At 61.6% G+C, this 18,563-nt stretch overlaps 2 protein-coding genes across 16 annotated transcripts in view; one reads left to right on the forward strand and one right to left on the reverse strand.

Annotated features, from left to right (window-relative positions):
* The window catches only part of PC (pyruvate carboxylase), a 103,340-nt gene that overhangs the window by 76,991 nt on the left and 7,786 nt on the right, over positions 1-18,563 (forward strand). For all 15 annotated transcript variants that reach the window (XM_055580698.1, XM_055580694.1, XM_055580690.1 and 12 more), the window contains 9 exons: positions 4,570-4,705; positions 4,809-4,993; positions 5,380-5,545; positions 5,632-5,777; positions 5,892-6,009; positions 6,284-6,435; positions 7,896-8,014; positions 10,249-10,411; positions 12,406-12,588. In XM_055580698.1, the coding sequence (XP_055436673.1) occupies positions 4,570-4,705; positions 4,809-4,993; positions 5,380-5,545; positions 5,632-5,777; positions 5,892-6,009; positions 6,284-6,435; positions 7,896-8,014; positions 10,249-10,411; positions 12,406-12,588 (1,368 nt within the window). The remainder of the gene's footprint in view (positions 1-4,569; positions 4,706-4,808; positions 4,994-5,379; positions 5,546-5,631; positions 5,778-5,891; positions 6,010-6,283; positions 6,436-7,895; positions 8,015-10,248; positions 10,412-12,405; positions 12,589-18,563) is intronic.
* LRFN4 (leucine rich repeat and fibronectin type III domain containing 4) lies at positions 14,518-18,563 on the reverse strand. The gene is made up of 3 exons (XM_055580703.1): positions 17,732-18,563; positions 15,937-17,295; positions 14,518-15,330 (listed from the first exon to the last, which is right to left on the reverse strand). Exons 2-3 carry the CDS (start codon positions 17,283-17,285, stop codon positions 14,769-14,771), a joined length of 1,911 nt encoding a protein of 636 aa, XP_055436678.1. The 5' UTR covers positions 17,286-17,295; positions 17,732-18,563; the 3' UTR covers positions 14,518-14,768.

Raw genomic sequence — 18,563 nt, forward strand, 5'->3', positions numbered from 1 at the left:
GCTTCAGGAACTCCTCTTGGCTTTTTTCTGTAAAGGTCTTCTGTTTCCTCTATATATTTCTTTATTTTCTTTTCTGATTATAAATAATAATCCCCACTGGAGAAAATACAGAACGTATCAGTTTGGTTCAGTTGTTAAGTCGCGTCCAAGTCTTTGCGACCCCATGGACTACAGCACGCCAGGCTTCCCTGTCCACTATCTCCTGGAGCTTGCTCAAACTCATGTCCGTTGAATCAGTGATTCCATCCAACCATCTCATCCTCTGCCGTCCCCTTCTCCTCCTGCTTTCAGTCTTTCCCAGTATCAGGGTCTTTTCCAGTGAGTCGGCTCTTCGCATCAGGTGACCAAAGTATTTGAGCTTTAGCTTCAGCATCAGTCCTTTCAATGAGTGTTCAGGACTGATTTCCTTTAGGACTGACTGGTTTGATCTCCTTACAGTCCAAAGGACTCTCAAGAGTCTTCTCCAACACCACAGTTCGAAAGCATTGATTCTTTAGCACTCAGCCTTCTTTATGGTCCAACTCTTGCATCCTTCGGAGAAGACAATGGCACCCCACTCCAGTACTCTTGCCTGGAAAATCCCATGGACGGAGGAGCCTGGAAGGCTGCAGTCCATGGGGCCGCGAAGAGTCAGACATGACTTAGCGACTTCACTTTCACTTTTCACTTTCATGCATTGGAGAAGGACATGGCAACCCACTCCAGTGTTCTTGCCTGGAGAATCCCAGGGACGGGGCAGCCTGGTGGGCTGCCGTCTATGGGGTCGCACAGAGTCGGACTTGACTGAAGCGACTTAGCAGCAGCAGCTTGCATCCTTACATGACTACTGGAAAAACCGTTGCATAGAACATGTAGAGAAAGAGAAGGAATAAGGAAGAAAAGAAACACCTTGCCAATTCTAGAACATAGGAGTAAGTGAATGCTGAGTTCTTGCTAGTTATTTTTCTTGCTCTAAATAAAACTTCATGAGATCATATTATTTATCTTTTTTTAAAAGCATCATATTATAAGCATTTCCCATGTCATCAAAACTCTGCCACCATTTTCCATGGTTATATAATGTTCGTTTGTATTGATGCCCTAATATTGGCTCTTTAAGTGGCTTCTAGTCATTTGCTATTGTAAATAATGCTGATCTGAACATCTTTCTGCATCCATCTTGGTTCCCATTTTAGAATATTTTGGGGTTGGGTTCCTAGATTGGTGATGGCCTGACCAAGGGGCATAAATATTTTAAAGGCTCTTGATAGGTTTTGTGAACTGCTTTCAGAGAGCTGCCCTGATCTCTAGACCTTGCCTGTGGGCCTGCTTCCCAGTGGGCTTGTTGTTGTTCAGCCGCTAAGTTGTGTCCGACTCTTTGCTACCCCGTGGACGGCAGCACACCAGACTCCTCTGTCCTCCACTATCTCCCAGAGTTTGCTCAGATTCATGTCCATTGAGTCAGTGATGCTATCTAACCATCTCATCCTGTCATCCCCTTCTCTTCCTGCCTTCAGTCTTTCCCAGCATCAGGGTCTTTTCCAGTGAGTCAGCTCTTCGAATCAGGTGGCCAAAGTATTGAAGCTTCAACTTTGACATCAGTCCTTCCAATGAATATTCAGGGTTGATTTCCTTTAGGATTGAGTGGTTTGATCTCCTTGCAGTCCAAGGGACTCCAAGAGTCTTCTTCACACCACAGTTTGAAAGCATCGATTCTTCGGCACTCAGCCTTCTTTATGGCCCAACTCTCACATCCGTACATGACTATTGGAAAAACCATAGTTTTGACTAGACGGACCTTTGTTGGCAAAGTAATGTCTCTGTTTTTAATACACTTTCTAGGTTTGTCATAGCTTTCCTTCCAAGAAGCAGGCATCTTTTAATTTCATGGCTGCAGTCACTGTCCACAGTGATTTCTTGAAGCCCAAGAAAATAAGGCCCAGAGGCCTTAGCAGCACTAAATCTGATTGATCACAACTCTGTTGCTAGTTTCATAGGCACAAGCAACACCCCCTGTTCCCCTTTGAACGTGGTGATTTCTGGTGAGGTGGGACTGTCAACAGTTCATTAGCCACTTGTATCTGCTGTTCACACCTGTCCTGGAGAACACTTTGCCTTTCTTCACTTGACCCTCATGGCCATTTGGGCTCTTTCTACTCTGCGTCGTCCCACAGATTCCCGCCTGCAGCCCTGAGCAGAGCAGGCATCTGGTGCCCAGGATGGGGGCAAGATCCATCCCCACACTGGCCCCCTGGGGTGTGCGCCATTGACCACCAGGGCCTGCCTGCTCCAGGCTGCTCTGCCGGGAAAGCACTCCCCTCCAGCTGGGTGGGTGGCTGAAGCCGGAAGCTGGTGCAGCCGGTGCTGCTGGTAGACCTGTGAGGGGGAGCTGACAGGAGACCGTTGGAAGCTCAGTGGTTTTCAGGAAGGTGTGGAAGTCACATGTCCGAGGCCCAGCTGGTACTTTGGCACTGACTGTGAGCAGGTCCTGGGGGCTCCTGCTGTGATCTCCTCCACTGGTGTCAGCTAGACCTTGGCTTATTTCCCTCGGACCCACAGACAGGTTGAAGAGGCGGCCCTCGAGTCCTTGGCCGTGGCTGTTACTCTCCTGGGGTGCGTGCCCTGCAGCTCAGATCTGGACGTGGCTGCTGCTTCCCCCGTTCAGGTTCCTGCCAGTAATTCGCCAAAAAATTACCTGTTTTCTTGCCCATGAGGCACTAATCATGATCTGAAAGGACCTATTTCTGTCTGGTTTTGCCCTTTTCTTTTCTCCTTCCCGGGGTCGGCCTCCTGTGAGAGCTGAGACGTTCCTGCCCTGGCCTGGTGCTGTGCGTGGCGCGGTTGATGCTTGAAGGGCTGCCTTCTCTCCCCTTGGTTGAAGGGCTTCCCTCTTTTTCTCTTTCTTCTATTTATCTCCTTATTTCTTTTCTCCTCTTTTCTTTCTACTTGGTCTTTATTTCCCCTTCTCCGTCTTGTTGGCCACGATATGACACTGTGAGGTTTTAGCAGTATCTGATTTATTGAATAGATTTTTATGTTCCTTGGTGGTGATTTAGTCGCTCGGTTGTGTCCGACTCTTTTGTGACCCTGTGGACTGTAGCCCGCCAGACTCCTCTGTCCACGGGAGTTCTCCTGGCAAGAATACTGAGTGGGTTGCCATTTCTTTCTCCAGAGGTCTTCCCAACCCAGGCATCAAACCCACATCTCTTATGTCTCCTGCATTGCATTACAGGTGGAGTCTTTACTACCTGAGCTACCAGCGTTGCCTATAATGTTTCTTACTTAAAATGGATGAGTCAGGCATTTAAACTTTGTGAAGAAATAGATGACAGGCTTAGCTGGGTGGAGGCCCTGGAGCAGGCGAAAAGGACCAAATGCCAGTTTGGGCTCTGCTATAAAAGCTGTGTGACTCTGACCACATCATTTAAAGCTTTTCCGGGCCTTGGTTTTCGTCATTTGTGAAATGAGGGGGATGGTCAATCTCCGAAGATGTTTTGCATTCTGGGAGGGAGATTGCCCTGTTGGCTTTTTAAAAATTCTTTTCATTCTGAAAAAATGTGTGTGACGTAATTTGCTCTTGTAACTGATTTTAAGTGTATAGTTAGGCCAGTGGCGTTACATCCACTCACATCTTTGTGCAACCGTCACCTCTGGCCATTTCCAGAACTTCTAAATCTCACAGAATGGAAACTCTGTCCCCTTTATTATTTTTTAATGAATGAATGAATTAATCTGTGGCTGCGCTAGGTCTTCTTCGCTGCGCGTGGGCCCTTTCCCGTTGAGGTGAGAGGGGGGCTCTGCGTGCGGTGCGCGGGCTTCTCATTGAGGTGGCTTCTCTTGTTGCCGGCGCGGGCTCTAGAGCGCGTGGACTTCAGGAGCGGCAGAGCGCGGGCTCAGCGGGTGTGGCGCTTGGGCTTAGCTGTCCTGCGGCACGGAAACTCTGTCCCCTTTAAACACTTAACTCCCCCACCGCCCGCCCCTGGCCCCCACCCTCCCGCTGTCTGCCTCTGTGAATGTGGTGACTCTGGGAACCTCATCTAAGTGGAATCACGCAGTATTTGTCTTTTTGTGACTGGCAGGTTTCACTGGCCCTCAGCTGGCTTTCATGACTAATTTACTGAGTAGCCCTTGTAGAAAGGACAGTTCCTGCAGTTTGAAGAAATCTGCATTTTATCTGAGTAGAGGCTGCACTTCCGGAGGGCACATTGTTGCAGCTTCTCTCCTGGGGAGCTCCATTGTCACCCTCCCTGCCCAGCCAGACAGAACCCTGAGGGAGGCCGAAGGGGTCAGTGTGGGGCCGGAGGTTCTAAAGCCCGGGGCAGCCTGGACTGACACTGGCCTTACACACCGCGGTCACGCAGGGCCGCTTGCTGGCCTCTGAAATTGTTGTAAAAGTTTGAAATGTGGTGCTTTAGAATTCAGAGTATGAGAGTATGAGGGTGAGTTTGGGATGCCGGTTGGGGATGACTCTCTTCCCTTCGCTATAGCCAGTCAGCCTTCAGGGAATGCCGGGCCTGGCCAGGAACTGAGGCAGCGGTGGTGCTGGCCGCCGTGGGGCTGCTCTAAGCAGGCTGTGACCTCCCTTCCTAGATGCTGAAGTTTCGGACTGTCCGAGGGAGCCTGAGGCTCCTGGCTATCCGCCGGACCTCCACCGCCACCGCTGCCTCGCCCAATGTCCGGCGCCTGGAGTACAAGCCTATCAAGAAGGTCATGGTGGCCAACAGAGGTGAGCCCGGTGGGGCCTGCCCTAGCTTCCTGCCCCTGTTTCTGCGTCTCTTGGGACTCCAGGATCTAACTTCTTGTCCTGTTACCCTGTCCCCACCCCCCAGGCGAGATCGCCATCCGCGTGTTCCGGGCCTGCACGGAGCTGGGCATCCGCACGGTGGCTGTCTACTCGGAGCAGGACACGGGCCAAATGCACCGACAGAAAGCTGACGAAGCCTACCTCATCGGCCGGGGTCTCGCCCCGGTGCAGGCCTATCTGCACATTCCAGACATCATTAAGGTCGCCAAGGTGAGGGGCTAGGTGGGGATGGGGAACTCTTGAGAGCTGGGACTGGGTCCTGTGCCTGCCCCGCTCTCCCTCCCATCTCCAATGCTCCCTGGCCGAAAGTCCCTGTGAAAAGGTGAATGAATGAGTGAATGAATGAGTGAGTGACTACCTGAATGAGTGACTGAGTGAATGAATGACTGACTGTGTGCATGGGTGACTAAGCAAATGAATGAGCAAATGAGTGACTGAATGAATGAGTGACTGAGGAATGAATGAGTGAATGGGTAAATGAGTGAGTGAATGGAGCGAGTGAGGTGAGGCAGGTAGGAGGGCCACAGGGCTGGGGAGCTGTGTGAAGGGCTTTGAGGGGTGCTCATCCCTTCTGACCACCCCCGCCCGCCCACCAGGAAAACAACGTGGACGCTGTGCACCCAGGCTACGGGTTCCTGTCGGAGCGGGCCGACTTTGCCCAGGCCTGCCAGGATGCTGGGGTCCGGTTCATTGGGCCAAGCCCCGAGGTGGTCCGCAAGATGGGCGACAAGGTGGAGGCCCGGGCCATCGCCATCGCTGCAGGTGAGGGTGGGGGCTGCCTAGCTCCCGCGAGGGGCCGTCTGGGTGGGGTTGGCGGGCTGTGGCCTGACCTGCCTGTCTGCCAACAGGAGTGCCCGTGGTGCCCGGCACGGATGCCCCCATCACTTCCCTGCACGAGGCCCACGAGTTCTCCAACACCTACGGCTTCCCCATCATCTTCAAGGCCGCCTACGGGGGCGGGGGCCGCGGCATGAGGGTCGTGCACAGCTACGAGGTGAGCGGAAGCTGAGGCTGGGCGGCCACCTGCAGAGGGACCAGGGAGAGGGGTGCTGGGGGGAAGACAGAGCTCAGGCCCCACCGTCTCCTGGGCCCCCGCCTGCCCTCCCAGGAGCTGGAGGAGAACTACACCCGAGCCTACTCGGAGGCTCTGGCCGCCTTCGGGAATGGGGCGCTGTTCGTGGAGAAGTTCATCGAGAAGCCACGCCACATCGAGGTGCAGATCCTGGGTGAGTTGGGCGTTCCGGGGGCAGCAGCATGAGGCAGTGGGGGCCCCTGGTCTTCCTGGGCTTTGGGAAAGCTACAGGAGCTCTTCCTCTGTGGAACCTTCCCCAGGAAGGTGGGCTGCGGGTGCCAGGCTGGTCAGACCTGAGGCCTGGTGTGCTGTTTGGAGCCGCTGCTGAGCCACCCCTGGGAGCAGTGCTGAACAGCCATGGTGCTCGTCTGGGGATTCAGGGGTGTCCAGATCCCCCGGGGGCTGAGCCCGGCTTACCCGCATCCCAGGGGACCAGTACGGAAACATCCTTCACCTCTATGAGCGGGACTGCTCCATCCAGCGGCGGCACCAGAAAGTGGTGGAGATCGCCCCGGCTGCCCACTTGGACCCCCAGCTGCGCACCCGGCTCACTAGCGACTCTGTCAAGCTTGCAAAGCAGGTGAGGGGCAGGGGACAGAGCTGAGAGCCACGGCGCAGTGGCCTCCTCCCCAAGTGGAGACAAGGAGCCTGCTCCCGGCTTGCTTTGAGCTCCCGCGGACACAGCCTCACACCTGGCGGTCACGGGGGGCCCAGGGTGGTCAGCTGCTGCAGGACAGGGAGGCCCAGGGTGACCGACTCCGGAAGGACAGGAGGCAGGGGGCCGATGCCAGGCCCTTGGGATCTGCGCTGTGCCGTCGCGGAGGCACTGGGCCCAGAGGCCAGGCCTGGAGACTGGAAGGGCCGTGAGGAGGAGGGAGAGAGAGAGCCGCTGGCCTTGCCTCAGCGCTCCTCAGCACAGACCAAGCTTCCGGGGGGCAGCAGGGGCTTCCGTCAGGATTAAGGAACGGTGTTCAGGCGTTTCTTCCTCAGTTCAGGCGTTTCTTTCTCACTCATGCCTAACTGGCCGGCATCCCGTCTACTGCACCCTGTTCACGCCTCAGGGCCGCCGCCTCCTGTCTGCACTCTGGGGGCTGCGGAATGAGCGCCCGTGGGCCGGCCAGGCTGGAGCAGGGGCCCCGCTCTCTCTTCTTCTGGTGCCCCTGACCCCAGCCCCACTCAGAGGCCAGGCACCCTGCCCCGGCCTCGGCCTCCCAGAGCCCTGAGGGGGCGTATTTTCAGGTCCACTGTCCCCTCCGCCCAGTGGGCCCCTGGGCCTCTCCCCTCCAGGGCTGAGCCCCCTCAGGCTCCCAGGCAGCCCAGGCCCCAGGCTACAGACGCTGCTGGGACCTTCCCCAAACAGAGAGCCAGTGAGGCTCCAGCCATGGCTAACGTGAGGCGTTGATTAGGGTCTGATTATAGTTGAGGTTTTGCTTCTTTCATAGGAGTTTTCTTGCCTTGAGTTTGGTCTTATTTATTGGCTTATGAAGTGTCTCATTCTAGAACAGATTTGAGGGAGTGAAGTCTAGGGTGTGGTTTTGGTGGGACCGGAAGTGACGCTAGAATGAGGCGTGTGTTTTGAGGTACAGGACCTCTGATGAGGTCCCTCTCAGATGGCGTCTCTTTGGGTAGTAACCAGAGGCGATGGCAGAGTAAAGCTGAGGGGAGCTTTCTGAAGACCCTCTAAGTGTCAGGAGGATCCAGGAGAGGCCAGGGTACACACGGGTGGGGCCCATGTCCCAAAGCTGAGGAACCGCTAGGGGCGAGGGTAGCATCTGGGCCGGTGGGAGCTCTGCTCAGGTCTCACCTGGACAAGCTGGGCGCAGCCTTCAGAGGCTCCCGGGAGGCCTGGGGAGACGTCCAGGCCGGGCCCAGCTGCGGGGGCTGGGCGCTCACCCCCCGGGGGCAGGGCTGGCCCTCTGCCTGCTGTCGGGTGGGGTGGGGTTGGCCAGTCTGTTTTACTATGGAAGCAGCCCAGTGGATGAACCTGCGCCCCCACTGGGCGCTCACCACAGACCCCTGCTTAACGAAGCCGCCCCGCAGGTGGGCTACGAGAACGCGGGCACCGTGGAGTTCCTGGTGGACAAGCACGGCAAGCACTACTTCATCGAGGTCAACTCGCGCCTGCAGGTGGAGCACACGGTGACCGAGGAGATCACCGAGTGAGCACGGGCGCAGCCAGCGGCGCGGGGCAGGGCGGGGCGGCCTCTGGGGCCAGGCGCAGCTGCACACGGCGGGGACGGGGATGGGAAGGACGTCTCCCACATCTCGTGTAAAACCCGCGTCGGGGGTTCCTGGGGAGCTCACTGTCCACTGATGGAGAATAGTTAGGGACCCGTGTACTTCGTTTTTTATGAAAAGTATTATACAAGCATCACATGCCATTGTGAGAGTTTGTACAAAGGAGCAAACGAACAGGTCTCAGGCCCCGCTGCTCGGAACCAGGACGCTGGGAGGCTCCCAGCGGGCGGCTCTGTGCGCTGCGCATCCCCAAGGCATCAGTCAGCCCCAATTTGCAGATGACAAAACCGGGGCTCAGAGAGGTTAAGAGAGTGGCCTGAGGTCGCACAGCTGGTCCTCTCAAGCCCTGTGCTGTATCTCCTAAGCCCACGCTAAATCGTTTGGTTTCTTTCCATCTTTATTTACTTAACTGTATAAGTAGTTTGACACAATTGAGATGTTTTGTATATGACTTTTATTCTACATTTCAAATGTCATGTTTGTCTAAGGGGTTCCCATTATTTTTTCAATTCTTGGAAGTGGCTGCACACTGTTCCACCTTCTGGGAGGTTTCCAACTGATCTCCATGGTCCTCTATTTTTAAACAATCAGGTGGTTTTTTACTTTTGTGGCTTTTAAGGGTGTGTCACTTAACATCTTTGGGCCTAAATCTTTGCCCACCTCTCTGAAGAGTTCTGAGGACACGCGTCTTTAGTAGGATTACCTGAGCGATAAATAAGCAACATCTCACCTAGAGAGAGAGTGAAGGAGAGGGAAGCCTGGCACGCTGCAGTTCATGGGGTCACAGAGAGTGACCAGCTAGTGGACACTACTTAGCAACTGAACACCACCACCACCTAAAGAGCTTTCTAGATCACCTGTACCGATTGGTCCTCCCACAAGCATTACATAGAGACATTTCCCAAAAAAACCTGCCCATTTTATAAACAATATGGATTCTCTTCGTTTCAAAATACATATGTTGAGCTGTCAAAGTGTTATGCCCTGGCCTTGGGCCAGTCCGTCCCACCATGGAACTTTCCTGACTGCTCCTTCTTCAACCTCTGACCCAACCTGAGACTGAGGACGCTGCTGGGGCACCTGCCCTCACCTGGCAGGTGTGAGAGCCCCCAGAGTCCTCCCTGTCTCCAGGTCAAGGCTGAGTTGACCACATGCTCCAGCCTCACCCTCTGGCCCCGTGAGACTTTCCCCTTCACGATGCTGGAAATTTTTCATCAATCTTGAGCCTGCCCTGAGCCGGTCCTGCTAAGGGTCGAGCTCTTTGCTTGCTCCCGAGCAGAGGTTCTTCTGTGTCAGAGAGACACAGACTCAGGCGCAGGTTCCTCCCAGGTCACGAGCCGCATAGAGCTTGGTTGGGCTGCAGCCTCTCTGACCCTCAGGCTCGTCCTCTGATGGGGATGTTGGCGGCTCTCAGAGCATTTCTGTGGAGGTAAAGCTTGGGAAGGGCGCAGCCACAGTCCACGGTGTGGACGCGTGGCGATGCACAGTGGTCATCATTGCTGCTGACGTACAAACACTGAGGAGGGTCTGCCAGCAGCGTTTCCCGGCTGTCCTTACCACAGCCTCAGTGACAATAAAGTTAAAACCCGGAGTTTTTTAACAGCTGTTCCACTTGAATTTGTTGCTGTCCTTAGGAGCATGGCAATCAGGGAGGGTGTGCTTAGAAAACCAGGCTCGTGTGGAGGTTGTACTCTGAGATCTTCTCTGGGGCAGGGTGGGGGGTCTTGGGGACAAGCCTAGCTGCAATGCAGGTCCTAGGAGGGTGGCACCTGACCACAACGGTGCCCACAAGTGTGGAGCCTCCATTAGCTGTGGCCCCATTCATTCATTACAGCCCTGTTCTCTGGCAAACCGACCCCCACCCCACCCACCACATACAGAGTAGCAGTACCGCTCTGAGAGGGAGGGTCTGACCTCGGGAGGGTCTGGGGGAGGCAGGGGGACAGGGAGGGTGCAGGGCAGAGTGGGGGGAGGAGCTGGGGGGCAAGCCCAGGGCGCTGCTAACATCTCAGCTGCTCCTCCAGCCACCGTCCTCCTCAGGCGGACCCTGCAGGGCTCTCAGCCCGGGCGTGGTCAGGAGGAGGCTGGTGAGGGCCAGCAGGCAGGGCCGGGGGCCTCACGCTGCCCCCCTCCCCGTCCCTCCCCCCACCTGCAGTGTGGACCTGGTCCACGCCCAGATCCACGTGGCCGAGGGCCGGAGCCTGCCTGACCTGGGCCTCCGGCAGGAGAACATCCGCATCAACGGCTGCGCCATCCAGTGCCGGGTTACCACCGAGGACCCTGCACGCAGCTTCCAGCCCGACACCGGCCGCATCGAGGTAGGCCGCCTCCGCCGGAGCCTGCTGCCTGGCTTGGTCTGCGCGAAGGCGCTTCTCCGGGGGGCACGAGGGAACCTGTGGGCCCAGCAGTGAAGGGGGCGCCTCACTGGAGCTGACTGGAAGCTGACTTAGAATACGTGGGAGCCAGGTGCCGTCCAGCACTAAAGGGGAGAGCATTCCTGGGAGAGGCTGCCATGGAGGCTGGAAAGGCCACCGGCTGGGACAGGGAGGTTTGCTGGGTGAAGCGAAGTGCGGGATCCCCGGAAACAGAGCCCAGGTCCTCGACTCGTCTCACAAAGACCCAAAGCTTCGCTGCCCACTGAGCGGTCCCGCTGGCTTCGGTCCTGCCTTCAGCCTGGTGGAGGAGCCGGGCGCACGAGGGATGAGGACCCGGAGGTCTCAGCGGAGGGGCTGGCCTGGGCCAGGGGACCCGTCAGGGATGCATGCAGGAGTCCGGGAGATGGTGGGTACAGGGAAGAGACTGAGCAGGGGCATGGGGGGCCAGGGGCTGAGAGGGGGCCTGGGGGGGCTCCCCCCGCCCCCGCCTCTGGGCTGGCTGCAGGCAGGAGCCCTCGGGCCGGCTGGGCCCCCGGCCCTGCCTCACGCCCCGGCTAAGAATACCTCTGGCCCCAAGTCAGCACTCTGCGGCCCTCCCGCTGCCTGCTCTGGCCCAGGCCTCTGGGGAAGCAGACCAGCGGGGGGACAGGAGGGTGATTCTCAGTCACTGAGCCCGAGAGGAGAGACTGGGGCGGCCGGGCGGGGTGGGGAACAATCTGGTTCTGAGAGTCGCATCAGCTGCTTAGCTTGAGGCAGAGCTGCCGCCAAGGCTGTTTCTGGAAGGATCCAGGTCCACAGGTTGGGGCCTGCTCCCAGGCCGGAGCGCTGTCCAGCGGGCGCCCCATCGAGCCTGCCCTCGGCGGGCAGGGGCAGCCCCGCTCCAGCTCCACCTCCGAGGCCTGGATCCTCCGAGCCTGGTTTACCACAGAATATTTTTAGCTGACAGTTCCTGCTCACAGCTGAGTGTTCACGCTTAAATATTTTATTAAGTTCCTTTTTATCGAGCACAGGCTGTGTCCCTTAGACGCGGAAACGCGGTGCAGTGCGTGTCCCTAGGCCCCCGGCTTGTCCCTCCCGCTCCCCGTCTCCCTGGCTGGTGCTGCTCACGAGGCCCCCACCCCGGGCATTCACGCCCAAAGCCCCTTCCCCCACCCTGAGTCTCTACCGTGGGACTCCTGGGAGCCCCCGAATGTGCCCCTGAGCCGCCTCTCTGACCCTTGCCCTCTGCTTCCCTGTCTGGGCCTGTGGGCTCACGTGCATCTCCTTGCGTCTGGTCCCAGCGTTTCTCATCGGCTCACTGCTCCTCCGTCTCCCACTTGACAGGGAGGGGAGGCGGGGGACCCCGAGGCCTTCCCTATCACTGGATGTTAAGGGCCCCCTCAGCCTGCCTGCCTTGCCTGGCTCCGTCCTGCACCGCCCTGGTCACTCGTCTGTGTATTTCCTCCTTCGTCTGTCCCCTCGGCCCGCAGGCTGGGAGCGCTGCTCGAGCAGGGCCTCTGTTTTAGCTGCTGTGTCCCCAGTGCCTGGCGTGAGGTGGGCATACGCGCTGTGGACTGAATGAGTGAACAAATGAATCTGAAAGGCAAGAGGGCTGGTCAAGCAGGCGGGTGGCAGGTCTGGCCCATCCGTGTCCTGCTGGCTCCGCGTCAGCCCTGTGAGTGGGGCCTCGAGCCTGGGGCTGGCGGGGCCCATGCTCCCCACCCTGCCAGCTCCTCTCAGGGAGGAGGAAACCGTGACTGTGGCCCTTAGAGCCGGTGGGGTGCCCCTCGGTTTGCTGGCAGAAATGAAGCAGAACTCCTCAAACCAGAGTTGGGGGTCACCTGTGCGTGACTCTTGGCGCCCTGCCGGCCCATGCTGGTCCAGCCTGGGGCCACGGGGGTGCCGCATCTCGACTCCAGCTTCAGACCTGGGCCTGACTGGGCCACCTCTGCCCGCAGGTGTTCCGGAGCGGGGAGGGCATGGGCATCCGCCTGGACAACGCCTCTGCCTTCCAAGGCGCTGTCATCTCCCCCCACTATGACTCCCTGCTGGTCAAGGTCATCGCCCACGGCAAGGACCACCCCACGGCCGCCACCAAGATGAGCAGAGCCCTTGCCGAGTTCCGAGTCCGAGGCGTGAAGGTGAGCGGCTGCAGGCCCAAGATGCCCCTGGCCTCTGGGTCATCCTTGTCACCTGCGTCCATAGCTGGAGGTGAAGTCACTGCCGCAGGCTGTCTTGTGTCCGAGGCCAGTGCCTCCGCATAGCCGTGGGCCTGCCCTGGGCATACGCCACTTTAGACCTGCTGCAGGGCCGGGGGCAGGGAACCACACTGCCCAGCCCACGGTGGGGGAGCTGCCCCCCGAGTCCCCACACCGCGCACGGCACCCCGCAGCCCCTGCCTTCTCAGTGGGTCCTGCTGGGTCCAGGCTGGGCGCCGGGTCTGGGCCACGTGGGCAGCGCTGTCCTCGCTCAGCCCTCCTCCATCCCCTTCACCTTTTCAAAAAGCAGACGGGAGGGAGGAGCCCACGGGGCAGTGGCCCCTCTCAGCCCCCCTCACAGGACAGGGCTGTCTCCCGGCGCTGGGGGATCTGTGCTTCCGTGAAGAGCCTTGGGGCACCCTGTCAGGGGCTGTTTTCTGCACATGTGGTCAGGATGTGGCATGGCAGCAGGCTGCATCTGGGGCTGCTCTGGGCCAGGTGACTGGCGAGCGGGGGGCCCGGCCACCCCACCCCTCACCTGCCCACCCCTGTGCTCTTGTCCTGCTGGTGACCCCGGGCCAGAGGACTGTCCACCCATCCGACAGGCTAGGGGGCTCCCAAGCTCCCACTGCCTTCACGCCAGAAGGTGGAGGAGGGAGCCAGGGCCACAGAGGCCAAGGAAGGTGGGAGGCTGGCAGCAAGCTGGGGCCCCAGTGCCCCCCGGTGCGTGCCCAGACCGGGCACCGGCCCTGCCGCCCTCCACACTGCCCTGGCGCGGCTCACGCTCTCCTGCTCCTCTTCGCTGAACCCTGCTTCACTTTATTTAAACCAGGTTCTCTCTTGGGCCACATCCAGGTATGTGTTCCGGGGCTGGGCGGGCAGGCACACGTGTGTGTCAGCACCATGCATACGTGTGTGAGCTCAGCCGGCACACGCATACACGCGCACCTTACCACACCAGCTCTCACCAGGCTGCCCATCAGAGGCACAGCAGGCCTTAGGCAGAAAGGCACACCACCCCTCAGCACAGGTACAGCCCCGCGGGCTGGGGTGCCACACCCCCCTCCACAGCGGGGCCCGGGCACCTGCATGTTCTCAAAGCGCCTGGGTGCTCCTGGCACCAGCGGAGAACCACGCGTGCCTGGGGTGTGTTTGCAGCTTCCTCCCAGCCGACGCTTGGGAGCAGTGGTTGAAGGCTGCTCCCAGAGGAGGCCATCTGGGCCACGGGCTGGTGGGGATGTGCGCCCGGAGAGGGTGGGACAGGGCAGGGCACGCCGCCCCAAGCCTGGTTCCTCGAGGTGGGGACCAGAGCTGTGGCCATGGGGGCCTGGTGCCCCCTGGTGTTTGCCCCGGGGTGTCCAGCAAGAGGGGCGTCAGGAGCAGCTGAGAGCCAAGACCCCACTCGGGGCCTGCACCCCTGACAGGAGCCCTCCAGGGGTCCCAGACTGAGAGCAGGGCGGTGTGATTCCAGCCCCTTTGGTTTGACATTACAAATCCTGAAGGCACCTTGGCCAATGGGGAAAGACGCTGTCACCAGCAGGGGCCAGTGGGGACTTTCTGAGTTACCAGCTCAGGTCCCGTTGCCCGGAAGGCTGGGCCGTCCCCCACAGGCTCCCGCTGCTGCTCTGCGCGCACTGATGCCCACGCCAGGCGAGCGTCCTGGCCGCACGCTCCAGGAAGGGGCGTCCTCTGCATATAGATGTGGGCACAGAGCTGCCTGCTCTCCGGGGCACCCTAGGGCCCACGGGCACCCAGGCTGCTGGGGCCGCCTCCACAGGCCTGGGAGCCCCAGCCTGACCCCGCTTGTCTGTGCTTCCACAGGCCCCTCAGGGAGCCGGGCAGGACAAGACCGGAGACTAGCACTGAGGTGACCCCAATAATTTTATTATAAAGACAAACAAGACTTCCACTTGGCGGCTGCAGCCCCCACTTGGAGGCCGTGAGCACCTGTCACAGGGACCTGTCCCGTTTTGCCTGACTGCAGGCCAGAACCAGGGCAAGGGCCCCTGTCCTGCCTGAGGCACCGAGGGGAGGGCCAGGGGGGGCTCTCTGGCCACGCTGACCCACCAGGCCAGGAGGCCGCCTGCCTGTACCCTCCGGCCCCCAAGGCGGTCTCCCAGCCCTCAGACCACGCTCTCCTCCAGCCGCTCGGCGCTGCCCCCCGTCCCCCGGCCCCCGGCCCCGAGCAGCCCCCCGTGCACAGAGTGGCTCCGTCGGGCCCAGGCCCCTCCGAGGCGCCTGGCATAACCATAGCACCCGCCGCTGTCCCCCAGGTCCAGGGAGCAGCTGCGCTGGGGGCGAGGCGGTGGGCTGCGTGGGGGGTGCGCCTTGGGTGTGGGGCTGGGGCCTCCGTTGGTCTGCGACTGCACATGGCTGAGCTTGAGGGGGAGACGGCCGTTCCCGGCCCCCCGGCCCCGAACCAGCAAGGCCACAGTGAAGACCAGTAAGGCAGCCACCAGCACGCCCCCCACGGCCACAGTCAGGGTCCCGCCCAGCACGTGGGCCTGCAGGGCGTGGCACAGGGGTGTGGCTGGCAGCGTGGAGAAGTGGGCACAGCCCAGCAGCCGGGTGGCAGTGAGGTCAGAGGGCCCAGCGGCGGGTGACAGCGCCAGCAGACAGAGGTCGTAGTCGGCACCCGGGACCAGGTGCTTCAGCAGGAAGTGATGGCTGGAGGCCGGGACGATCCTGCAGGCAACGGCAGGGGATCAGAGAGCAGGCCTGGGGTCCAAGCCCCCGTCCCCGCCCCCTCCCCCTGCCCAGGGCCACAAGGCCTTGAAGCTCCTTTCACAGCCCACTGCCCTCCCCCCACCACACGCCCCCAGGTCCCAGCTCTGAAGAGCCCCTTCCCTAGGCCCACAGGAGCCTGTGTGTTCACTTCAGAAGGCAGAGAAAACAGACAGGCACGTGTGGCCCTGGAGATGGTGCAGGGCAGACAGGTGTGCCCGTTAACACCCAGGCCTACCCCGGGCCGGCCTCAGAGGCTGCGGAAAATCACACAGCAGTGCCCGTGTGGCTAAGCCCGTGCGCCTAAACACAGGCGCCAGCACCCTGAGCCCCACCTGCCAGCCTTGCCTGAGACCTTGTGGGGCACAGCCTCCCCCCTTCCCCCCTCCCCTCCCCCTGCAGCCCCCACGACCCCCAGGCAGCTCGGAAGCTGAGAAGGGGTGCATGGAAGCCCCAGGAGAGAGCAGAGGCAGGAGAGGTGGCCAGCCCTCCCCGGAGCGGGCAGAGCCGGCTCAGAGGAGGGCGGCTCCCAAGCTGGGGGCCCTGGACTGCAGAGCACCCCCTCACCGGTAGATGAGGGTCTCGTCCTCGCTGCTGTTGTACTGGAGCTGGAACATCCACACGGGGTCCGCTGGCCGCCCCGGCCCCCAGCTCACCAGCCCCGAGGTGGCGGTCACCTCCGTCACCTGCACGGCCGGCTCTGACTCGGGCGTGCCCTCGCCCTCCGCGGCCGTGCGGGCTGAGGCCGCGATGTCCGAGGGCCCTGGGCGGCCCCCCTCGGTGCTGCCGTTCCCCCCGTGGGGCAGAGCCAGCACCCGCAGTTCGACGCGGGCCGTGGCCTCGCCGGCCGGGTTGGTAGCAATGCAGGTGTAGGCCCCTGCGTCCCCGGAGCCCGTCACCCCGATCTCCAGGGTCCCGTTGGGAAAAGCCCGGGCTCGGGAGGAGTTGCCCACCAGCCGGTCATCGGGGCCAACCCAGTGCATGGTGGGCGCCGGGTCGCCGAGGGCCCGGCACCGCAGCGTGGCCCGCTGGCCCTCCAGCACCCAGAGGCGCTGCGTGTGGCGGGCGATGAGGGGCGGCTCACAGGAGAACTCGCCCTCGGGCACCGTCCAGAAGTAGCGGCCAGCCAGGCCGGGCGGGGAGGCGCAGGTCTCCAGGTCGTCGGGCCGCGCCAGCCGTCGCAGCCAAAGCAGCTCGCAGTTGCAGTGCAGGGGGTTCCCGCTGAAGCTCAGCACCAGCGGCGCGGGCGAGGCCTCAGCGTGGCGGCCCCGGGAGAAGAGCGGGTCGGGTGCCAGCGTGGCCAGGCGGTTGGAGGTGAGGTCAAGGCGGGAGAGCTGGCTGAGCTGGGCGAAGGCGCCCGGGGGCAGTGCGTCGATGAGGTTGTGATCCAGGTTGAGGGTGTGCAGGGCAGGCATAGCGCCGATGCCGGCCCAGGGCACCTGCCGCAGGTTGTTGTAGGACAGGTCCAGGTCCTCCAAGCTGCCCAGGAAGTCGTCGAAGGCTCCCGGTGCGATGCGGCCCAGCTGGTTGCCGCTGAGGATGAGGTGCTGCAGGTTGGCGGGTCCCCGCAGGCTGCCCGCGCCCAGCTCCGCCAGTCTGTTGCCGTCCAGGTGCAGGGAGCGCAGGCTCTCCAGGTCCCCGAAGGCGCGGGCCCCGATGCGGGTGATGGCGTTGCGGGACAGCGTCAGGTCCACCAGCCCGGTCATGTTGCGGAAGTCCGGCGGTCCCAGGGCCTGGATGAAGTTGTCAGCCAGCCGCAGCTCCACCGTGCGCCGGTCCACGTTGGGCGGCACAAACAGCAGGCCTCGGTGGGCACAGAGGGTGCTGAGCGACTCCGACAGGTTCTGGCAGATGCAGGGTAGTGGGCAGGCAGCCGCTCCACTGGCCAGCAGCAGCAGCAGGAGCGGCGGGGCCATGGTGAGCGCCCTGTAGGAAGGGCCACAGCCCAGGCACAGGTGGGGCTGGCACCACTGCCCACTTGCCCCCGGGCCGATCTTGGGTGGGGGGCAGCTTCCAGAGCCTGGCCTGGGGGTGGGGTCAGGGTCAAAGGCCCAAGGGGTCCCCCAAAGCTGAGAGCAGGCTGGGGCCTGCAGAGCCAGGCCCCCGGAATAAAGGTCACATTTCCCAAGCCGTGAGGGGGAGCCCAGGCTCTGGGGACAAGGTGAGGCGTGAGCAGGAAGCGGAGGTGGCCGGGAGCGCAGGGAGGGTCCCGGAACTTCCTTCCCCTGGCGTCCCCTGGACTCGCCAGCATCCCTTCGGCGCCATCCCCTCCCCCGCCGGCTAAGGTGCCTCCCCAAGCCCTCCCGGGGGGCCCCCGCCCCTCCCCGGCCGCTCCCCACACTGCCCCCCACGGACCCCTCACCTGGTGTCCGTAGCTCAGGGGGCGCGGGCCGGCCTCCCCGTGGGCCCGGCCGGCCCCTGCCGACTCCAGGCGGCTCTCCCGCGGGGATGAGGCCCGGGGCTGACCAGCCGCGCTCCGCGCGCCTTCCGGCCCATGGCGCTCGGGCCCGCGGCCCCGGCTCACTCGGTTCCCGGCACCTTTTCCCGGAGCGATTCGCGGCGGCGGCAGCGGCGGCGGCAGCAGCGACAGGCTGGCGGGTGCGCGCCAACGAGCACGCGCACCGCGGACACGCACGTGGAGAGCGGACGGGGAGGGGCGCGCGGGGATCCACCCGGGTCCAGGCCGGCTCCCGAGGTCACCCGGACACGCGGCCACTGCAGCGCCCACGGGTGGCTCCTGGTCACGCCCGAGGCCCGGGCCGGCGCGGACCCGCCGCGCACCCCCCCGGTGCTGCCGCAGCGCACTCACCCGGGCACAGGCGCGCGCGCCCCCGGCCACCCTGGCGCCCCGGCATCCTGCACCGCACGGGCGCCTGCTGCCGCTGCGCGAACCGTCACTCTGCAGACAGGCAGACAAAGCGCCAGCTCGCGGGCCCCTTCACCATCTCCCAGAGACGAGAGTCTTTGTCACATGTCGCTGGGCACCCTCCCCAACACACCCACACATGCCCACACTCCCACACATCCCCGCACCCACCGGCAGGGCCGGGTGCAAACCCGCACTGTTGCTGGGACCCTCGCGTTCACAGACACACGGTGAAGGTCATAACCGTTCTGCATCACCAAGTCACGTGGAGGGTCCCCAACAGGCACGGGCCCTGCGGGGGGAGGGGAGGGCTGGGGCGATGCCCCCC

The sequence above is a fragment of the Bubalus kerabau genome, chromosome 5 (genome assembly GCF_029407905.1).
Source record: "Bubalus kerabau isolate K-KA32 ecotype Philippines breed swamp buffalo chromosome 5, PCC_UOA_SB_1v2, whole genome shotgun sequence".
NCBI lineage: Eukaryota > Metazoa > Chordata > Mammalia > Artiodactyla > Bovidae > Bubalus > Bubalus kerabau.

What these genes read in the sequence shown, in the direction of transcription:
- LRFN4 (XM_055580703.1), bottom strand. Translation starts at nt 17,285, where the DNA reads ATGGCCCCGCCGCTCCTGCTGCTGCTGCTGGCCAGTGGAGCGGCTGCC. An exon ending in GACGAGACCCTCATCTACCG is followed by an intron (nt 15,331 to 15,936) that starts GTGAGGGGGTGC and finishes CGTTGCCTGCAG; the next exon opens with GATCGTCCCGGCCTCCAGCC.